Source organism: Callorhinus ursinus, unplaced genomic scaffold (assembly GCF_003265705.2).
Source record: "Callorhinus ursinus isolate GAN/ISIS: 27379988/994484 unplaced genomic scaffold, GSC_fseal_2.0 scaffold6, whole genome shotgun sequence".
NCBI lineage: Eukaryota > Metazoa > Chordata > Mammalia > Carnivora > Otariidae > Callorhinus > Callorhinus ursinus.
Window position 1 is genome coordinate 29,652,175 of NW_027397068.1, and position 24,059 is coordinate 29,676,233.

The following is a 24,059-nucleotide window of genomic DNA, read 5'->3' on the forward strand; positions in this document are numbered from 1 at the left end:
GCTAGAGGCTGGGAGAAAGGGAAAATAGGGAGTGACTGCTAATGAGTATATGGTTTCTTTTTTGAGTGATGAAAATGTTCTAAAATTGATTATGCTGATAGTTGCATAACTCTGTGAATATACTGAGAACCACTGAACTGTACACTTTAACTTTAGACAGGTTAATTGTAGGGTGTATGAAATATATCTCAATAATGCTGTTTAAGAAGAAAAACTACTGTTTTGATTTTTCACATCCAGATCTGAGTTTATCACTTTGGAATCAGTAGAAACTTAACATGTTGTCTACTTTTTTAAGCTTTAGATTAGGTTATATCAAAAGAAGTTGGTTCAGTTATGAAGATATTTATCATTACATTCTATTTTTTGCTTTTCCCAGTGATATCTTCTATTGTTTTCATTCAAGTTTAGGTCTATTACACAACTTGCACTTATACTAAAAATGTTATTCAACAAAAAAATATTTTGAAGAAAGGGTTATAAGAGACATACATTAAGTAATTCTCTAGGGAAAATAAGTGGAAATTATGTTCTGAATAGTTCCATTTCTTTTTGTGTAAGAAAAAAAACACCTAAAAAACCAAAAAGAGGAATGTGAGACACAACAGCATTCAATGTATTCTATCGAAGTATAAAATGTTGTTTTACCACTGAAGTTTCTACCATTATTTCAGATTGCTATATTGTTTTCTACCTGATATCCCTGGTTTAATACTCAGTATAGAACACTTTTGTCCTATATACAGGCTATTTGGGTATTTTGGGAAATGGTGATTTAAAGTGGGGAGTAACATTCAAATAATTCGTTCAGAATTTAGCAATTTAACAATATGCACACACAAAAGAATATTAAAAGGAATTATATTCTTACAGAATAAAACCTAAAGATTTCAAGTAATTTTCAAACAATTTTTATTTCTAGGACAAAAGTATACAAATAAATTATAAAGGAGAAAAAAAAAAGAATGGAGAAAAAGTCTGGCTAAAGTTTTTTTTTTTTATGTCAGGGGTGCCTGAATGTCTCAGTTGGTTAAGTGTCCAACTCTTGATTTCGGCTCAGGTCATGATCTCAGGGTCATGAGTTAGAGTTCCATACTCCACACTGTGGAGTGTGCTTGAGATTCTCTCTCCCTCTGCCCCCCCATGCTCGCTTTCTCTCTCTCTAAAATAAGTAAATAAAATCTTCAAAAAAATTTTACGTCAAAAAATTAAAAGCTATTTAATATACAAAAAGAAGAAGCAAAAAAGAAAAAGACAATAGAAAAGCCAGGAGCCATACTAATGATACTTTTAGATAATTCACTGACTTATTACAACATGTACATCAAAGGCCATGGGTAAAAAAGACTTGTAATAAACTGTTTAATACTTTTCTTAAATATATTGCTCATCTCACCAAACCTAAGATATATGTGAAAGAAAATATAATATGAATAAACTTACATTCTTCTTCTTTAGGGTCAAGCTGTGTAACACTAACAGATAAGCGGTCCACACGTTCTTGCAACGAGTTAACTCTGAAGGAAAAACTATGTGCTTCATTGAACAATTCTCCAAATATATCTTCAGCATATTTGCCTATGCAAAAATGAAACATATACCATAAAATTTAATGTGATCAGAGATAAATATCAGACAATTTAACATTTTAAAAGTGCTGTCCTGATGAATTTGGCATTTATTTGGAACTAGTTTATACTTTAAATCCTAAAGTAACCAAACTGAGACAGAGTGGGAAAACAACATAAACCCCGGGAAATCTGGTTTTAAATACTAGTTCTACCACTTCCTGCTAGGTGTCTTGTGCCCCAAATGCAAATACTCTACCTGCTTTATCCATACCTGCCCAGTTGTTAAAGTTAGAGAACATTATGATGTAAAAGTACATACAAATAATACCTCTTTTAAATCAGCATTCATAAATAAACTCTACACTAGAACTGATTTTCAGGCCAAATGGCAAGATCTAAGAGTCTTCATAAGCCCAACAGAAGACCAGTCTCAGATATACCCAAAACATAGATTCTGAAAATTTATGAGATATTTTATATTTTCTTGTTCTATTTTCCTAAAAAAAGCATCATAAATCTACAATCACTATATTTTCTCTAGTCATATAAATTTCTATCACTGAAAAGAATAAGCAAAATAATCCTATTCTAAAGGAGAAAAAAGGAAGAAAAAAATAGAAATTTCTAATCTAGTAAGTAAGCCAGGGAGAAGTTTAGGTAACCTATAATGAAAACATTATTCAAGTGTATTTAGAACATATAAAGTAATGCATACTTACAATATAAAGGTGAGTCAATTATTATGTGCACCTTTGAATAAAAAAAATTGATGATCTTCCTAAATAAAGATATTTTAGACCCAAAGATACTGTGTAGGTTAAATCTAGCTTAACAGGAAACTCTATTGGGACAGTTCCTGAGACAGAGATAATAAATATTTATTAAATGAATTCATTAATCTCACTAGTTTATATTTGAATAATATTGCATTTTTTCAAGGCACTTCAATAAATTATCAGTTAAATCAACAAGTATTTAATGAGGGCTCGCCCTGTGCCAGGCAGGTGGATGACCTTCTGAAAGGCACCAAAAAGTAAAACATAAAATGCCTGTCCTAGAGATTCTATAATCTTTAAGAAAAAAAATCAGAACTTTAAAGTCTCTATAGTAGATTAAGAACTTTAATGTCTACAAAAATATAATAAAAAAGAATCATTTTGTATATATTCATTTACTCACATATATCTTTAAACCAAATTGACTGAAAAGGTTTCATGTGCCAGACATTGTACCAGACCCTGGGTATATAAAAATGATGGAAGAAGGTCTCTGCCATTGATGAGTTTTGAACAGAGGGAGAAACAGACATCTAAACAAATACGAAAAGCAATTTAATAAATAAGTCCAAATCTTTATTCCATTCACTTTGAGGCCTTGGTATCAACTTCCTCACCTGTAAAATAGGGATAAAAATATCTGCTTCAAAAAGAATTTATAAGAAAAGGAGACAGTGAGCAAAGAACCTGGTAGGGTTCCACATATAGGGTAGGGGGTCAGCAATAGACATCCCTTACTGTGATTTAAGGTAAAAGCCACAGAACATAGAGAAAAAAGCACCTAACTTTTGGGTGTGGGATGGTGTCTGAGACATTTCCAGAACAGTTTCTCTGGCAGATAAGGAAAGCACCCCAAGTCCCAAAAGTAAGAAAAGGCAGGTATAAAGTTATTCATTTATTCCACTGATGTCAGGGATACAAATGCTAGGAATACAGAGATAGAAGAGACAATTTCTTCTTTAAAAGAGCTTAGTTTAACATAGGGAACCTTAATTTATAAGCTGTAAACCAATGGAAAATTATTCACAGGTTTTTAAATGTTTTTTTCCGGAGGGACCAGAGTTTCTCAAAAGATTTTTTAAAAAGAGTCTATGTTCCCCCCACTACAGGTTTAAGTACTAAAGTACTTCAGTGGATAAAATAAACATCCCATCTGGTCTCTTTTCATATCCCTTCTTAATTTCCAAATTTACCTCCTCTTTCTCTTTGAGGTAAAAGGAATAAAGTTTGTAATGTAAAATTGATTGGGCATGTATGTGAATTTGAATTAACCTGAGAAGTATTATACTTCTTACCCAAGAACCTACTTGTTCTCCTTACTATCTTATCATCCATGGTGTTTAAATCTAAATCAAAATCCTCTCAACTAACATTTTTTCCAAAATCAGGGTCTGCCATATTATCCAATATCATCTGTCCCTTTAATCCCCCTTACATATTTATTTTTGCCTCTATTCATTTGCCTATTCTTGCAAGCTAAAAATGCCTTCCTTCTTCTTTCCTCTCCATTTTCCAAATTCTTTTGTTTCTTAAAGGCCCAATTCAATTCACATTTCATTCAGCAAGACTCTTATAATGACTTCACCTTATTTTTATCTCTTTTCTCAGTTCCTATAATCTAAAACTCATTATTTTAATTATATACATGATCACACTGTTCAGAATGGTTTCAGTATTAATCATATTCGACTCTTCAATTCAAAAGGGGTATACTCTTTTCAGACAAGAACCACGTAGCTTTATCACACAGCAAAGTGTTCAGTGTTATCAGTTTATTGTCTATATTTCCAATTAGTCTTATCAGGCCAATCTATTTATCCTCCCTCCTACCTTGCTATCATCTGTCTGTCAAATTTAGGCTCTACAAGCTCATCTTGGCAGCATGAACTGACTGTATTCAACAGAAGGATGGCCTTGGGAAGAGAGAATGGCAAAAGATCCCTCAGGTAATTAGAGACTCAATGGTCATTAAATAAGACAACAATAAAATGGGAAAGAATTTTGGTATAAAAGAAGAAATTTATAGAAAGTGAATTCTATGTTTTCAGTTATTACCTATTATAAAAGAGAATTGTGCTCTACTAGGAAAAACATTTTTGTGAGGAAGAAGACAGGAGGATGTCCCCTAAGACAGGAGGATGTCTCCTGCAATTGACCTTTATTTCGGTGTTCTCTTAACACTTTTGTGCTAACGATAGTACCAAAGTCAACATCTCAATTACCTAGAACCATTTTGGATAGCCAAGTTTACTAAGTAATTCACAGATTATTTAATGCATTAATTATTTTAACTACTTCGGATGAAAACTGATGTAAAATCTATCTTAAGCTTCTCCGTCTTAAGTAGAAATACAAAGTTAAACATAATCTTTTCTTGAGGACTCAGTAATGAGCTGATTATGAAATCAAAATGTTCTATGTGAGAAGCAGCCTTGAAATGTGTAAGAATATCTGCTTTTACATGAAATGGCCTCTATCCGGTTTTTATATTGCTTCTTCCCTTATGTCTCTTCCTCCTTTGCTGTAAACTACTTCTTTTGACTGGCTTAGGTAATACCTGCTTCTATTTTTATCTCCCCTATACCTCCCTCTTTTAATGTTATGAAGCATAAATGTCTGGAAATCAGATCATCAAACCTGTATGAAATACCAAAGTAAAAGTAAATGACTCTGAGAGAGGAATCAATTGGCTATCTTATGTACATAGTTTTAGTGCATGGGCTTGTTTATTCTGGCTAGCTAGGGGCATTTTAAATTTAATTCTTGATTTCCAACTATGTCAGTAGGAAAACTGTCAGAGAGTTTAATTCCAGGGCAGTAAACTATTGTTACACCTTGCTACAATATTTATGGGTTTTCTTTGTTTTTGAATCTCTACAAACTGCTTAGAAAATGTCTACAATAGTCTCAGACTCCAAATCTGAAGCACCAGTTATATTTTTACAAGGTATTTCTATTTTGAGAGTTTGACTACAACATGACCATGTGCTTGCTGATAGATGTTACTTACAGGGATTATACCAGACTCGAACATTCCTTAAGTTTCCATCTTTAGGTTATATTAAAAAATGGGTTAGTACAGCAAATTAACACTCTTAATTGTTATATTAGCTCTAAATTCTACATTGGAAATATACCTAAAACATCATGCCTGCATTAGATCCAAAATTCACTTTAAGAAATATTTTAACTTGGGGCACCTAGGTGGCTCAGTCGTTAAGCGTCTGCCTTTGGCTCGGGTCATGATCCCGGGGTCCTGGGATTGAGCCCCGCATCGGGCTCCCTGCTTGGTGGGAAGCCTGCTTCTCCCTCTCCCCCTCCCTCTGCTTGTATTCCCTCTCTCGCTTTGTCTCTGTCAGATAAAAAAATAAAATTTTAACTATATTGTCATTTCTATGCTCTTAATATGTATTTCAATATTAACTGACATACTCATGTACATGCAGTAATACAAATTTTACTTTATTTTTATTTTTTAGAAGATTTTATTTATTTATTTGACAGAGATAGAGACAGTGAGAGAGGGAACACAAGCAGGGGGGAGTGGGAGAGGGAGAAGCAGGCCTCCTGCCGAGCAGGGAGCCCGATGGAGGGCTCCATCCCATGACAGGGGCAGAAGGCAGACGCTTAATGACTGAGCCACCCAGGCGCCCTGTAATACAAATTTTATACAAAGTCATGTTAGATTCAATTGGTGCTAGGTCACAAAAAAGGTCAGCAAATGTCTTTAAAAATATCGTTAATTATATACTAATTTGATATCTAGGACTCTTCTTTTGACTTGTCTCAAAAGTATATTCTACATTGACTTTCCCAAGAAAAAAAACAGGTAAATAATCTGTTAATGATTCACTGCCAATAACCAACCTGAAAAAATAACCACCGAAAGGGGCAAAGAATATACTTAAATTCAAATAAACATCCTTTTATTTTTAAAACTATTTCACAGGCAATGTAGAAATTTAGTGCTCTCACCAAGAGCATTCAAAGGTAATTTTTATGTTGCTCTAGCTGGATTTATTTTTTAAATTTTCTCGATTTTAAATTTAGAATAATTTACCTAATTCCTTAACTTAGCAGTTCTGTTCTGCAGTCTTATCATGGGAACACATTGCCTATCTCCTTCCCTACCTGTCCCTTTACTATCTGGCCAAGCTGCTTGCCTTTTGTCTGTGAGAGGCCAGGTTCATTTGCTATTTTCACAGCATGCTACATGTCACACTCCTAATGTCCTTTAGACAACTCACTTGACTAACCTAATCCTCTGAGTAGTGACTACCTCACACCTTTTAATTTTAAATATTTAATAATATAAAAATATTTCCTTAGGCTAACAGAATATATGTAAAGAGAGAGATACCAGTGAATAATTGAAGCCTCTAAAAAAGTAACAATGATAATTAGCAAGCAAAAGTACAACCCTGGCACTACCTTTCATAGATCAAATCATATTTTAAAAACAATTTCAGTAATTCTTGTCCATCATGTGATCCTGCTCCTAAAATTGTCCTTATTTCTCTTTCCCAGAGGAAACACGCAGAGAAGAAATGATTCTAAAACTCATTAATTTTATTTAAAATGGCTACATTTTTCAAGATAACTCTGTATTCTTCTCATCAAACATTCCCCCAAATTAATCATAAGAACATCTTCTTCATACTCATACTCTAAAGCGTAACATTCTGATTTGCAAGAAATATTTTTCATTGATACAAAAATACTTACTTAGGCTACTTAGTTGTCTAATTATATTTGCCAAGGAAATATTGGTTACACATTCTAGTTCATTCTTAATGCCTCTAGGCAGTGCTGTGTGGCACAAGTGCCTAGGATCAATGTTTCTTTTCACTAATGGCATCTTGTGATCAACCTCTGTGTCAGTTCACCTGTAGGAAATCAAACAATAAATTAACATTATTCAATTGCACCCAACACAGAGTAATACCTCATCTTTCACATTTAATAATAAAATATTTGCTAGTACAAAGACAATGAAAATGGAGTTACTGACTAAATGAATCAAAATTTATTAACCACCTTTTTCATCTTCAATTACTAGAATGTCAACATTATATAAAAATTGAAAAAAAAACTTTCAATGTCATTTGCTTTATAATGAACTCATAAATCACTATCACTATTATTCTCCTAAAACCACAGTTTTTACTTACTACAACTAGATTTTTGTTTTGTTTTCAGAAATGGTGTGAAAGGTCTTCTCTAAGGAAGCACTTAAGAGAATTAAAGCTGGAAGAATAGGATCAAATTTACACTTCCACATAAAATGTATCAGGCGTTCAATGGCTTAGAGATCAAACAGTCCAAGTAATCCTACATCTTCAATCTCATCAACACCGACCATATCTTTAATTGATTAAATAGTTCCACTTTCTTCCATTATAGGCAGCCCTTACTTCCCAGGTCTCACATCCACACAAATTTCAACTATCATAGGTTTAGTTCAAAAATACCAGTTTCCAACAACATGGTTCCAATTTCACTTACCACACTATATTAACTACAACTGCATAAATATAAATTTCCTTGTTAGCACTTCAGTCTACGAAGCACTATGTTAATAAGAGATGTATATTATGATCAGTGACTGATCACTTCCCTTCCAAAGTTGGAAGGTGACTGGTCATTCAATTCACCTGTCTAAAGACAGCAAAGCATGTAGCTGGGTTATCTTCTTGCCCCCAAACCCACCTGAAATTTTACAAAATGGGTAACTAAAAGAGAGAATTGGCCAACAGATAAAAGTACAGTAAATAAATGAAAAATGATAAAGCTGGAAGTGAAACTGAGTTCAAATGTAAATAGAGTAATAGAAGAAACAGCCAATTGTCAGAATGTTGCCATTATCACTGTTTGAGAGACTCGAAATCTGCAATCAGAAGAATTTAGTGAAGGTAAACTTATTGACATAAATAAGGAAAGTGGTTGAGACAAAAAAGAAGATGTCCCTGAGGAAGTGAGGCAAGCAAAAAACTTCACATTAAAGAAACTCTTGGAGATATTTCCCGACATTAAAAATCCAAAAATAAAATGTTGGAAGCTGATCCAAATGGACAATTTGCCAAGGCACAGAAAAGATGCTCACTCTGGCTAGATCTACTATTCTAATTTATACAAGGAGATGGTGAAGCACTGTTCAAGCTACACTTGATAAATTTTTTACAAAGAAATAAAACACTTTTAATTCTAATTGTTTTTAATGTTTTATAGTACATTGTATTAAATTAATATAGTTTTACTATTTTTTCATTTCCCTATATACATTTTAACCAACATAAGAGAGTTTTTAAACATCTTGACAAAATTTTTTAAAGATCATAGAACAATTATAATTTTTCCCATTGATTAAGATCGTTACGTGTGGTTTTATTTTGTATGGTCATTTTTTTGGTCCCACACTACCATGCAAAGTGGGGACTGCCTGTACTCACCCAGTGATTATGGTCATGAAGAATGTTGTTTCAAAATATTACCCTAATCGCAAAAAAAGATGGACAGCTTTTGTTGTAATTAGAGTAGTGCCTTTAGGTAAAATTCAAAAGCGTTTTGTAGAGAAAAACTCTCCTCTTCATCCTTTTACTTCAGTTTCAATATTAGATTCTTTTTCGTATTTTTCTGTCTTATTCCTTGGTGATTTTAATGCTCACTTATCTAACTCAACTATCAAAATCTTGGTGGCAAAAGTAAAATAAAGCCTAACAAATTCATCTCTTAAATCCTGAGAAAACTGCCTAATTTCTGTTTTAGAGAGTTTACAACACTACCTTTAATGCAGGATCATTTGTCATACTGGGAAAGGGTGAAAAAAATCCTAAATGCTAAAAGGTATAATTTAATTAGCAAGTAAAACTAAAATCAAATTCATTTCAGTATTTTTTTAAATACTGTAAATGATAAACAATAAAAAAAATACTGCACAGAATGAACCAATAACATATATGTTAACATCTTTTGATTCACCATTGACTAACTTGCCTTCTTAAGGGTGAAAACCTTTTATTTAATAAAAAAGCTAAAGTATAGTGCTAAGACATAAAACAACTAATTCTAAAAATTGTTCATCTATTTTCTTAGGTCATAACTAAATTTAGCAAACAAAAATTTCCCAACTATTATATAACCTGTGTGGTTATAAAAGTAATTGTTTGCTAAAACAATTCCTAGGCTGCTTCATCTATTTTCCTGGGTTCTTAGCAATTAAACTCCCAATTGTTGAAGCAAACATCAAGAGATTGAGAGAATGCAAACTAAAGTCTACATCCCCTAAAGATTTTAAATTATTTAAGATAAAATAATTCAGCTAAAATTTCAATAAATCTGTTTCTTAATTCAAAGAACATTTCTTATGGGTTTAATTTTAAATCCTAATATGAATGTTAAAACTAAAAACAAAATTAGCTATAATACTGCTAAAGGCATCATGTTTATTTATTAAAAAATTCCATTCATCTATTTATTTGAGAGAGAAAGAGAGAGAGAGAAGAGAGTGCAAGCAGGGGGAGGAGCAGAGGGAAAGGCAGAAGCAGACTCTGCACTGAGTGCAGAGCACGATGCCAGGCTCAGTCTCACGACCTGAGATCATGACCTGAGCCCAAATCAAGAGCTGGACGCTCAAACAACTAAGCCACCCAGGCGCCTCAGGAATCATGTTTTTTAAACTAGTATATTAAAAACCTTCTTACAGAAGAGTAAGGAAAATGAAACTTAAAATCTAACCACTGCAACATGTTTGATAGAATTCTATATTAAAATTATATTTTGGTGATTATTATTAATATCAATATGTCCTCTAAGTTATTTTAAGAATGCTTTTGTTGACCCAAATTGAGACCACATATCTACCTAAAAGTATGAAGCAATATGTAAAGTGTTAAAAATAATCCAAGATCAGACATCACCGTAATTTTATGGCTTTGGAAATCAGAAAAATAAGTTATCCAAATTCTCTTTTTCAGGATTCAAAAATGGACTGTAGAATTTATTTAAAATGTGTAAAAGATTCCTTTAGTAACAACTACAAGAAAAATAAAATAGTTGCTTTTAAAAAAACATAATTATAGTTAATAATTGCCTTGTATGGGTTATATAAAGAACATAAGAATTAAGAGTATTCTATTATGTCATCGATGACAAGTGATTAATTCCTTATACTCATACATCAATGAAGAAAGTAATCTGTGATCATTTAAGGGTGTTTCTGTATTAATAAAATGACATTAATATTAAATAAGGAAAATTTTATATTAAATTATAGAAAGGCAATTTTCAATTTTCCTAACACTATTCAGACTAAAGGATTATATTGTGACCTAAGAGAACAGGTTAAAATAAAATAACTATTCGAACAAAAACAAATTTCAGTATTTTAAATACTTTAAGAATTTTTTAGGGAACCAGTGATTTTTATTTTATTTTTTTAAAAGATATTATTTATTTGAGAGAGAGAGAATGAGAGAGAGAAAGCACATGGGGGGGAGGGTCAGAGGGAGAAGCAGACTCCCTGCTGAGCAGGGAGCCCGACGCGGGACTCGATCAAGGGACTCCAGGACCATGACCTGAGCCGAAGGCAGTCGCTTAACCAACTGAGCCACCCAGGCGCCCAAGAGAGCCAGTGATTTTTAAGAAATGTCCTACTTCCCTAAGAGTAGAAGCTACTTAATTATGTGTAACAGAGCAATTAAATAATTTGAGCACAAGAACGTTTAAGTGGAGATATGTTTTTCATGGCAATAGTTTTCCCAATAAACGTCTATCAAATGACAAAATGCTTTATAATTCTGACAGACACAAGGGATTAAAATAATATAAAACATTTTGAAATAAGAATGCATGAAATAGGGTCAGCTGGGTGGCTCAGTTGGTTAAGCGTCTGCCTTCGGCTCAGGTCATGATCCCAGGGTCCTGGGGGATCAAGTCCCGCATTGGGCTCCTTGCTCAGCAGGGAGTCTGCTTCTCCCTCTGCCTGTTGCTCCCTCTGCTTGTGCTCTGTCTCTCTCTCTGTGTCTCAAATAAAGATAAAATCTTTTTTTTTAAAAAGAATGCATGAAATAAGAGTCCACATTAACAAATATATCAAATCTAATTAAAAATACTTCAATTATGTAAAACCGTAGGTCTTTAAATAAAGTGATAGAATTTAAAATATATAAAAAAGGATATTTCAAATGTATCAAGAACATAATTTTTATAACTTCCCCCAAATCTATACTGTATATAGCCCAAACTGTTTTAATATTATAAATAAACTGAAATAGCAAGTAAATGAACTTATCAGTGAAACAACATAAACTTGTATAAAACAATAGTAGGGATATATAAAAATAACAAATCTCCCTTTTGTTATAAAGAAAACTTCAAAATTACTTATTAATCATAAATCTCTAAAATTCTACACACAAAGATATGGCAAATCCAAATTAGGCACTCATAGGATTAAAGAACTATTAATCATGCTGAACACCTCTATTTATTTGATTGCTTTGAGATGTTCTGGCCCTATTAAAGAATTTGCCCTAAAAAAGTGCTATCCTTACCAAAAATAAATAGGTAGATAATTATATCTTTCATCTTCAGTCACAATAACAAAGTATTAAATTTTGATAGATGAAGGCTGAAAAGAAATGAAGAAATAAGCTACACACTCTGCAATTCATTATGGACATTACTGTTAGACTCAAGAAGAAAACTGGAGGCTAATGAAATAATAAATAGTATTACACACCTATCGAGTAGAATTAAGACTAAGGACAGTCAAATTAGTAATAAGATTCACTAGACAGTAGTAATTATGTGACTCCAAGTCATTTTCAAAGAAAATATGTATTTCTTTTAAATTAATACAACCACAACAGAAAACTTACTTGACAAATCATTATACAAATGTAATATTGCTCCAAGGTTATTTTTAGTGGTTTAAAAGATGTTAATTTGAAATTTGAGGTATGTATACCACAAATGCAGATTAAACTATATGAAAAACAAGATCAAGTATTCTTTACACTATTAAAAAGTAATACTTCTAAAAACAATAATTACCTATGAAATAGGTTGTACTTTAAATGAAAAATTATACTATGGATATACTGCCATCCATCCATTCATCTAGCCATTCACTTATTGAACACCAGGCTGAAGCACTGTGCTAAGTGTTTAAAGGGGTGAGCAAAACCAATCTCCCATGGATTAGCTAGAATAAAATATCTAATTATATTTATGATAAGTTCAATGAAGTAAAAGTACTGGGCACTACAAATAGATCTATAAGGAAATAATATTTAAGACCAACAGGATTAGTAGGAGTTAGCTAGCTGGGTCGGGGGAGCGTGTGTGTGTGTGTGTTTGTGTGTGTGTGTGTGTGTGTGTGTGTGTGTATTTTCATTCTAACTTAGATGGTGCATCATATGCAAAGACCCTGAACTGGGAAGGGGCTTGATTCACCCACACAGTATGATAGCAGTCCAATAGATAGGAGTGTAGTGAGCAGAGATTAAGAGTCAGCAGGCGATCAAGTCAAGTAGGACCTTGAAGGTCATGTCGAAGATTTTCAATTTGATTCTAATGGGAAAGAATTCAAGAATTTTAAGTAAAAGAGTACCAAGATCAGAAATGGCTGTTCATTCTAATTGCTCTGTAGAGACTTAGTGGGGAAAGGGGCAATGGCAGAATAAATGGAGGTGGACCAATTAGAAGACTGAATTAGAAGATGACTGAAATAGTCCAGGTGACTGAGATGGTAGTCATTTGGACACAGTGATGGTGATATAGAAGCATGTCCATTCAAGATATATCCTGAAGGTAGAACCAATAAGATTGACAATGGGTTAGATATACGGGTGAGGTCTAAATTCCTGGCATAAGAAACTTTCTGTGGTCAGCCAAAACTAAAACTAATTTCTGAAGCAGATCTATTATTCCTATCCACAAAATCTATGGGATTAGGAAGAGATTTATGACCAACACTAGTAATAAGTACTTGTGATACCAGATAACTGCGATCACATAGAGAGTAACTTAATGACATCTGGAGTAGAGCACTGTGAGAGAATGATGGCTTTTAAAGCCAAAACTAATCAAGAAGATAAAAGAGTATTTAGTGGCTTTCTTTTTTCCCTTTATTTTTACTTTTTCCTTATATTTCATTATTCTCCTATATGACATGTGCCTACTTTACCTATTTTAGCTCCACAGGAGGAATCTTGTTCCACCTAACTCCTTTGTTCCCCTACATTGTCCCAATCTCTGGACCCTGTAACTCAAGTTCACTTGACTTCTAGACTAGAGGGTCAAAGTGAACACAATATTCCTAGCATGTCACCTTCCAATGTCCCTATCCAAATGAAATGTCCAGTCATCTTCTTTCTGTAGGGGACAGCATGGCAAAAATGTGTACCTGCATTATGAAAAATTCAATTTCTCCAATGTTTAACTGTACCTTTCTTTTCATGTGTACTAAAAACCAAAATGGATTGTGATCACTGACAATGGCAACAGCCACACTATTCTGTGGAACTCTACATTCATTAAGGGACAAATTTCATTTCTTTCTCTTTTGTTGAAGTTTACCACTCAAATGAGCATTTAAAATACCTCCTTAAGTATCTTAAGGCTAACAGTGAAGTGACATACAGTATAGGAAAACTTGTGATGTTTGTACACTAAAAATTTAATAATGTATTAGTGCTTTTTGAAGGAGGAAAAAATGCTTCAGATTCCTGATACTAACTTAAATTATTTTGAATATAATGTTACTTAGCAGTATACAAATATAAAATCAGATGTAAAATCCTTATGCTTATAAATCTTTATATAAAGTCAAAATAGATTTTTAAATTTTTAAATTTATGTATTTTTTAAAAGATTTATTTGAGAGAGAGAGAGAGAGAGAGAGAAAACGCGGGCAGGGGGGTGTGGATGGAAGAAGGAGAGAGAATCCTCAAGCAGACTCCCATGGAGCCAGATGCAGGACTCAATCCCAGGACCCTGAGATCCTGACCTGAGCCAAAGTCCAGAGCTGGCTACTCAACCGCCTGAGCCACCCAGGCAGCCCCAAGCCAAAAGAGATTTAAAATTAAATACAAAAATACAAAACCAATTAAAATTCAAAATAACATTATTAAATATGACAAAAATCACTTTGTTTTAACTCAATCATTGCTTGCTATATGAATCTTGTACTGACTGCTCCAAAAATCTGCTTTATTTTGTTCATGCCTGTCCTGCTATATAACAGCCTTTCCTTTATTTGAACTATCGTGAAATTTTATTCATTTGTTACCTAACTGACACTATTAGGTTTTATTATGTTCAAATACAACAGTTAGGTGCAAGTGTGTCCCTGTAATATCACCATTAGACTGAAACAATTAAAGTTGTACTATCTGGCACCAAAGTTATGCTAAACACAATCATAAACAGAGATACTAAAATTATTTCCCAGGACTCATCATAAGGTAGACATCCAAATGACTCAGAATATGCTTTCATTAAGTCCTTTCAAAGTAAAGAATTTTTATAACAAAACAAATGAAAAAAACAAAAAGAATCAGAGCTATAAATACAGAGAACTGAAGATTGCCTAAGAGAAGAAGAATGGGGGGTAAAATGGGTAAAGCGGAGTGGGAGATACAAGCTTCCGGTTATGGAATGAATAAGTCATGGGAATAAAAGGCACAATGTAGGAAGTATAGTCAATGATATTGTAATAGCATTGTATAGTGACAGATGGTAGCTACACTTGTGGTGAGGTTAGCATAATGAATTGAGATTCTGAATCATTATGTTGTACACCTGAAACTAATGTAGCACTGTGTCAACTTACTCAAAAAAATTTAAATAAAGAATTTTAAAAATTTTAAAATTCATAGAGAAAACTCACAAACAACCAAAAATATGTCCAGGCTGAGAACCATTCTAGGCCAAGCCAAAGACATCACTCAAGGAGGTGCAATGAGTTGTTTAAGAAGCAAGGTTAGGAACAGAACCTATTTGTGTACATGCATGTTTTATCAAACCTTATTGCTTCTTTCATATTAAGATGTATTTCTACAATGTGCACTTTAAAAAAACCATTCTAACAATTCACTATTCAGGGACTGAGCAAAATTTCACATAAGAGGAGAAACAAAATGATTCTTTCAGAAACCAAAACAGATGAACACATATTTTTAAGAAGTAGGGAAGTACAACAGTTATGTATCATAGATAACAAGCCCACCAACAGACTCCTTCTGTACCTGATTTATGCCAAAATATGGAAAATTTTACCCCCTCCCAACTATCTTTCTTTCATGTTTTCTTTGTTTATCTTCACATACATATTTCCAAATACTGACTATTTATCTCTTTCTGGATATCCTCATGAATAAAACCTCAAAATAACAAGCCCCAAACTAAAGTCATTATTTCTCCCCAGCAAAAATCTAGCTCTTTATTTCTTATAGTAGTTAACAGCTCTTATCAAAGGATAGCCTAGTTAGATACAATCTTCTTTGACTCCTTTCAGTCTTAACAAATCTAACCTGTACAAGAATATCTAATCAATTCCTAGGATATCATCTGATGATATCAAACTGTTGGCATTTTCCTCAAAATTTTTGAAAATCTTCCAAATTTTTGTATAAATTTATATTTCCACATCCTCAAAAACATGTGGGCTTTCTAATACTCATGTTATACTCTGTAAAATATACCATAATTTATTTAACATTCTCCTAATTCTGGACATCTTGGTTACTTCTAAATTTTTATGATAATAAATAATACTTGACAAACTTACATTATATAAATCTTTATACAAGTTCCTGGTTATTTTCTTGGAGTATGAAAAATTCAAGACTCTTTTTTTTTTTAATTTTTTAAAGATTTTTATTTATTTATTTGAAAGAGAGAATGAGAGAGAGAAAGAGAGAGCACATGAGGGGGGGAGGGTCAGAGGGAGAAGCAGGCTTCCCCGCTGAGCGGGGAGCCCGAAGCGGGACTCAATCCCAGGACTCCAGGATCATGACCCGAGCTGAAGGCAGTCGCTTAACCAACTGAGCCACCCAGGCGCCCGAAAAATTCAAGACTCTTAATATTTATTTCCAAATTGCTTCCAATAAAATTATTCTATTTTCTTTTTTACCACATGAGAATATTTTAACACTTTTTCAGCTCCATTATTTACTGTTTATGAGACCTCTTATAGTTCAATTTCCTCACCTTAAAGTAGGGAGAATACCACCTAACTGAAGGGTATTTTATGAAAGTTAAAATGGTTGTTACATGCAGAGTTTTTAGAAAAGTCCTTGGCACTCCTGGATAACCAACAGGTCAAAAAAGAAATCAAAAGGAAAATCAGAAAATATCCGGAGACAAAAATGAAAACATGACATAACAAAACTTACGGGATACAGCAAAAGCAGTTCTAAGAGGGAATCTGATAGTGATAAACGCCTACATTAAGAAAAAAAAGAAAGATTTCAAATAAATTACACTTCAAGGAATTAAAGAACATGCTAAGTCCAAAGTTAGGAGAAGGAAAAAAAATAAAGTTAGAGCAGAAATAAAATAAAGACAATAGAAAAAAAACAATGAAATTAAGAGTTGGTTTTTGAAAAGATAAACTGACAAACCTTTAGCTAGACTAACCAAGAAAAAAAAAGAGAAGACTCAAATAAACAAAATCATAACTGAAAGAGGAGACATCACAACTGACACCAGAAATACAAAGGTTCATTTGAGCTACTATGAACAATTATACACCAACAAATTAGATAACCTAGAAAAAAATGGATAAATTCCTAGAAATATACAACCTATGACATAATTAGGAAGAAATAGAAAATACGAACAAACCAATAATGAGGAAGGAGATCAAATCAGTAATCAAAACCCTCTCAACAAAGAAAAGCCCAGGACCAGATGGTTTCACTGGTGATTTCTACCAAACAGTTAAAGAATTAAAGCCAATCCTTCTTAAACTCTTCCCAAATACTGAAGAGTAAAGAATACTCCCAAACTTATTTTATGAGGCCAGCATTACCCTGACCAAAGCCAGACAGAGACTACAAGAAGACTATAGGCCAATCCCCAATGAATACAGACACAAAAATTTGCAGCAGAATACTAGCAAACCAATTTCAACAGCACATTAAAAGGATCATTTACCACGATCAAATGGGATTTATCCCTGAGATGCATGGATTTGAACATATGCAAATCAGCACCACATTCACAAAATGAAGGATAAATAACATCTCAATAGATGCAGAAAAAGCATGTGACAAAATCCAACATGCTTTCATGATAAAGCTGTTCAAAAAACTGGATATAAAAGAAACATATGTCAACATATTAAAGGCCATACATGACAAGACCACAATTATTATAACATTCAACAGTGAAAAGCTAAAAGCTTTTCTTGAAGATCAAGAACACAAGGATGCCCACTCTTAGCACTTCCATTAATGTAGTACTGGAAGTCCTAGCCAGAGTAATTAGACAAAGAAGAAAGAAAGAGAGAGAGAGAGAGGGAGGGAGGGAGGGAAAGAGCATCTAAATTGGAAAGAAGTAAAACTGTATCTATATGAAGATGACTACTATAACTAGAAAACCCTAAAGACTACCCAAACACACTGTTAGAACTAATAAATTCAGTAAAGTTGCAGAATACAAAATTAATATACAAAAAATCAGTTGTATTTCTACACAGAAACAACAAACCATCTGAGAAAGAAATAAAGGGAACAACCCTATTTACAATAGCATCAAAAACAATAAAATTCTTAAAATTTAACCAAGGAGGTGAAAGATCTGTACAATGAAGACCATAAGACACTGATGAAAGAAACTAAAAAAGACACAAATAAATGGAAACTACAGATTCAATGCAATCCCTATTAAAATTCTTATGGCATTTTTCACAGAAATAGAAAAAGCAATCCTAAAATTTATATGAAGCCACAAAAGATCCCAAGAGCCAAAGCAATCTTGAAGAAGAACAAAGATGGAAGCATCACAATTACTGATTTTAAACAAATCTAGAAAGCTATAATAATTAAAACAGTATCATACTGGCATAAAAATAAACACATAGGTCAAAGGAACAGAAGTGAGAGACAAGAAATAAACCAATGCATATATGGTCAATTAATATTTGACAAGGAAGCCAAGAATCCTCAATGGGGAAAAGATAGTCTTTTCAATAAACAGTGCTGGGAAAACTGGATATTCACATGCAAAAGAATGAAACTAGGCCCCTATCTTACACCACTCACAAAAATTAAGTCAAAATGTATTAAAGATTTAAATGTAAGAACCAAACCCATAAAACTTTTAGAAGAAAACTTAGGAAAAATCTCCTTAACATTGGTCTTGGCAATGGTTTTAGGAATATGATACTATGAGCACAAGCAACAAAAGCAAAAACAAACAAGTGTGACTACAGCAAACTAAAACACTTCTGGACAGAAAAAGAAAAAAATCAACAAAATGAAGAGACAACCCACGGAATGGAAAAAAAATATTTGCAAACCATTTATCTGGTAAGGGGTTACTATCCAAAATATATAAGGAATTTACACACTCAATAGCAAAAACCACTAACAATCCAATCAAAAAACAGGAAAAGGAACGAATAGACAGATATTTTTCTAAAGACAATGTACAAATGGCCAATGGGTACATGAAAAGATGCTCAACATCACTAATCTTCAAGGAAATGCAGATCAAAACCATAATGAGGTATCACCTCATACATGTCTGAATGGCTATTATCAAAATACAAAAGGTAAGTGCTGGTGAGGATGAGGAGAAAAGGAAATCTTGTGCATTGTTGGTGGGATTATAAACTGGCACAGCCACTATGAGAACCAGTATGGAAGTTGCTAAAAAAAAAAACCTAAAAATAGAATTACCATATGATCTAGCAATCTCACTTCTGGGTATATATCCCAAAAAATGCAATCACTATTTTAAAGAAATATCTGCACCCCTAAGTTCACTGCAGCATTATTCACAATAGCCAAGACACGGAAACAACCAAACTGGCCATGGGGAGATGAATGGATAAAAAAGTTGTGGTAAATATATACGATGAAATTTTATTCAGCCATAAAAAATGACATTCTGCCACTTACAACAACATGGATGAACCCTGAGGGCATTATGCTAAGTAAAATAAGTCAGAGAAAGACGAATACAGTATGATTTCACTTACATGTGAAATCTAAAAAAAGCTGAACTAAAAAAAATAATAAAAATAAAAAAGCTGAACTCATAGAAAACAGAGAGCAGAATGGTGCTTGGTAAGGCCTGGGGGTTGAGAGAAATGGGGAAATGTTGGTCAAAGGGTACAAACTTAAAGCTGTAAGACAAATAAGTTCTGGGAATGTAATGTACAGCATGACTATTGTTAACAATATTGTATTATATAATTAAAAATTGCTAAGAGAGTAGATCTTAAATGTGCTCACAACAAAAAGTGGCAATTATGTGAAGTGATGGGTGTGCTATTATGGTAATCATTTCACAATATATGTGTATCAAATTATCACAGTGTTATATGTTACTTACATCTCAAGAAAGCTGGGGAGAAGTCCCTGTTACATAGTAAGTGCACAATAAATATTACTACTATTATAATTTCTCACCAACATTAATCACGAAGAGATAGAATTGACAGTACTCGATGATTAATTTTTTTAAAGATTTATTTAGAGAGAGAGAGTGCAAGAGAGAATGTGGGGGGGAGGGAGAGAGAATATCTCAAGCAGACTGCACTGAGAATGGAGCCCCCCCAACAAGGCTCAATCTCACAACCCTGAGATCATGACCCGGGTGGAAGTCAAGAGTCGGCACTCAACCAACTGAGCCACCCAGGCACCCCTCTTTGATGCATTTTAAAGTGGGAAAAATGATACAGAAGCAACATCAGAGAGCAAAGAAGATACCCATGTCTTTTCTAAGTTTAATATATGTGGGATGTATGAATTTAGGTAGCACTCCCACACAAGAGGGTACAGATGAATCTAATTTTAGGGACTAGCCAGTTATCAGTTAAGGCAAGGAGACTGAAGGTTTAAGTTTGGAAAAGAGAACAAAAATAACTATATATAGGGAAGTTTGCAAGTCACAGAAGCAGAAGCTCTCTGGAGCACAGTGGAAGGATTTGAGAAAGATGGAGAAATGGGTCAAATGAGGAACTGTTCAAAGCAATACAAGATGTGAGTTCAGAAGATAAGAGAACACAAAGGCAGCTTGTACTTCTGCCAGCTGACTCAGAAAAACAGTGGGATGAAACATAATGGAATTATTTCTAGGTCTTTTGAAAAGAATATGGGCATTCTCTTTGGTTTATGCTATGGTCCTGAAGGTGTCCAGAGATGAAGCTATGCAACACAGAAGTAAATATGCTTTCAAACTTTACTACATATTGTCCTACAGCTAATTACTGGCATTGGAGGGATAATCATCTCACTCCGACTTCCAGTTCAGTTCTTTCCTTCATTATAACAGATTGACATTTTCTCCTAAATTTCATTCCTGGATTTGCAACTAATTACTTGGAATAAGTAATCATATGAATATAGTTTAATTTTTCTTTAGTTGCATTTACCGTTTGCTATGAAAAAGCTGATTTGCTATTTTCCTGCCCACTCGCAGTCTCATGAGATCTTCACATAATTTTTTATTTTGGCATTTCACTACACAGAGGAGTGTTTTGGCATTTCAAACTGGGCATTTCAACATGTACTTTCTGTTCCTGAACATTTTAAAAAATACAAAATATAACTAGTACTGACATTAATTCCCACTGCTAATAGGTTTCAATTCAGAAAACCCAGCTATTTTTAAGAATCTTAAATATATGGAAAATATATGGAAGCCAAATAATTCATCTTTCATTTTTGTAGATGAACAAATTTACCTGAAAAAGTTAAGAAACTTGTCTATTAACAAAATTGACAGCAGAGCTATGATTAGATTTTAGGTTTCCAGATTTTGAATCTACTCTTCTATTTTTAATTTGTTACTATTTTTAAAATCTATTTTATATTCTTGAGAAGTCAGTCTCCCAAATTTCACAATTTTTTCAGTGGTATTTTGAAGTTTCCTAATTCCCAGATTACTACCTCCTTCAACAAATACCTCCAGATTATGTATGATGATCAAAATATAGGTGGTAAAAGAGATATGAAAGAAGTAAAATACCTTACCACCCAAAAGCTTACAAGATAATGAGGAAGCAAAGATATATGCCAAAAACTTAAAAATATAAAAGTTGAACATATGGATGGCTAAGGTTTAAAAGTAGGATAAAACAAATTATTAGGTAAGCAAAGAGAATGAAATCAAAACAAGCTAAAGAGGTTAAGGAAGACAACAGTGATAACAGACCTGTGCTATATTTCACTGCTAGCCCCATGTAGCTAAATTAAAATTAAATCATTCAAAAATCAGTTCTTCAGTCAACTAGCCACATTTAAAGTACTCAAAAGCCACATGTGGCTTGTGGTTGCCACATTTGACAACACAGCTACAGAACATTACACCATTACTGCAGAAAGTTCTATTGGACAGCACTGATGCCCAAGATGGATAAAATGGCAAGGAGACAAGATATGTGAAGTCAGGCACAAGGGAAGAAATACGAGAAAACTTGCTTGAAAGGTACATGGAGGTAGAAATATAAGATAAATGCAATCAAATTGAAGATTTTGAACTTTTTGATATTCAAGGAAGAACACAGGATTCTTCTTAAGGAGAAAAAGATCACAAACAGTGGATTTTAGAGAATTTTAAAGAGATTTTACTGTTTCCTCTGGACTAAATGTGAAAGGATGAGGCAGTAAACTGCTGGATCATATATGTGGTATATATACACATACGTCTGTATCGTTTAGTATCGTTAAATGGTTTCCCAAAGCGCTTGAACCAAATTTATACCCCCACCAGAAATTTAGGATAATTCCAGCTATTTGACATCCTTGCTAACACTTGGTATTATACACTAATAATTCTTCTTAAGATTTATTTATTTTAAAGAGAGAGTGAGTGGGAGGGCAAGTTGGAGGAAAGAATCTTCAAGCAGACTCCCTGCGGAGTGTGGAGCCTGACACTTGGCTCGACCCTACAGCCCAAGATATTATGATCTGAGCAAAATCAAGAGTCAAATGCTTAACCAACTGAGACACCCAGGTGCCCCTATACATTAAGACATTAAATAATTTGATGACCCAAGCAAGACTAATCACATTTTATTCTAAAGTTTCATCTAGTCTATCAAAAATTTTAATTTCTAAAGTCTTTGGCCATTAAGTAATAATTATAATAAAATATTAAATATATTATTCTTGATTGAATCTTTTCTGGAAAGTAAACAATCAGTAGATAAAACCCCTTCCATGCTATAGAAACACTATTCCCTACATTCTGTAATGTAAGATTTCTGTAAACTAAAGAATTCTATGATTGGTCTAACTAATAACAAGAGCAACAAAATGCACAGCTACACTAAGTCATCTATTATACAAATTTAAATAAAAATAGATATTTTAAAATATTAAATTTATATTTACAGACATACATTAAATCACAATATTAATCACAATTTTGAGTCAATTTGTGAAACTTACAAAATCACCTCTTCTATCATGTTCAATTCTTAGTCACATCCTCACTTTTCTACTGTTTTCTCTCATGACAAGTGAAAGAAAATACAAATATTATTAACATTTTAGTTTTATTCCCTGATTTGGACATGGAAACGCTATGCTAAATCAAATCAGTGAGAATAATCTACATTCTATTTGAGTCTCACAATCATCCCTTTACAAGCATTTATTATCATTACTATTACTTTTTGGTTTTTTGTCCTATTTTTAGGAAAAATGTATAAACCTTACTGAGGCATGATATACTACATGTAATAGGCAGAATTCTTAGATGGCCCCCAAATCTCCTCCCCCTAGTGCTACTTTTATGATTATGTTATATTGCATGTTAAGAGAGATTTTGAAGATGTAATTATAGCCATTAATCAGCTAACCTAATGTAGGGAGATTATATATGTGGGCTTACTCTAATCACATGAGCCCTTTAAAAGCAGAGTATTCTCCAGCTGATAGCAGAAGAGGAAGTCAAGAGATTCAAAGCATGAGGGAGATTCACCTGCCATGGCTGGCTTGAAGATGGAGGGGGCCACTTTTTGAAAAGGACCTGAGTGTGGCCTCCAGCAGCTAAGGGCAACCTGACAGCCAGGAATAAAACAGGAATCTGAATTCTATAACTGCAGGAAATGGATTCTGACAACCTGAATGAGCTTATACGCTGATGTTTCTCCAAAGCCTCCAGAAAGGAAAGTAACTCAGTTGACACCTTGATTTTGGCCTTGTGAGACCCTAAGCAGAAAAACAGACATGCCCAGCCAGATTTCTTCCTTCCTTCCTTTCCTTCCCTTCCTTCCTTTTTTTCTTTTTTCTTTCTTTCTTCCTTTCTTTTCTTTCTCTCGTTTTATTTTTTTCTTTCTTTTCTTTTCTCTCTCTCTTTTTTTAATATTTTATTTATTTATCTGACAGAGAGGGAACACAAGCAGGGGGAATGGGAGAGGGAGAAGCAGGCTTCCCGCAGAGCAGAGAGCTGGATGTGGGCTGGATCCCAGGACCTTGGGATCATGACCTGAGCCTAAGCAGATGCTTAACGACTGAGCAGTCCAGGC

The 24,059-nt window shown here is 33.5% G+C and overlaps 1 protein-coding gene across 8 annotated transcripts in view; it reads right to left on the bottom strand.

The window, feature by feature from the left end:
* Positions 1–24,059, bottom strand: part of WASF1 (WASP family member 1) — a 66,734-nt gene that overhangs the window by 11,853 nt on the left and 30,822 nt on the right. For 6 of the 8 annotated variants that reach the window (XM_073893771.1, XM_025863920.2, XM_025863913.2 and 3 more), the window contains 2 exons: positions 7,073–7,233; positions 1,444–1,578 (listed from right to left, as the gene is read on the bottom strand). In XM_073893771.1, the coding sequence (XP_073749872.1) occupies positions 1,444–1,578; positions 7,073–7,205 (268 nt within the window). In that variant the 5' untranslated portion in view covers positions 7,206–7,233. Of the gene's footprint in view, positions 1–1,443; positions 1,579–2,750; positions 2,881–7,072; positions 7,234–11,898; positions 11,950–24,059 lie in introns of those variants that run through there. The other 2 variants (XM_073893772.1, XM_073893773.1) reach the window with 2 other exon arrangements.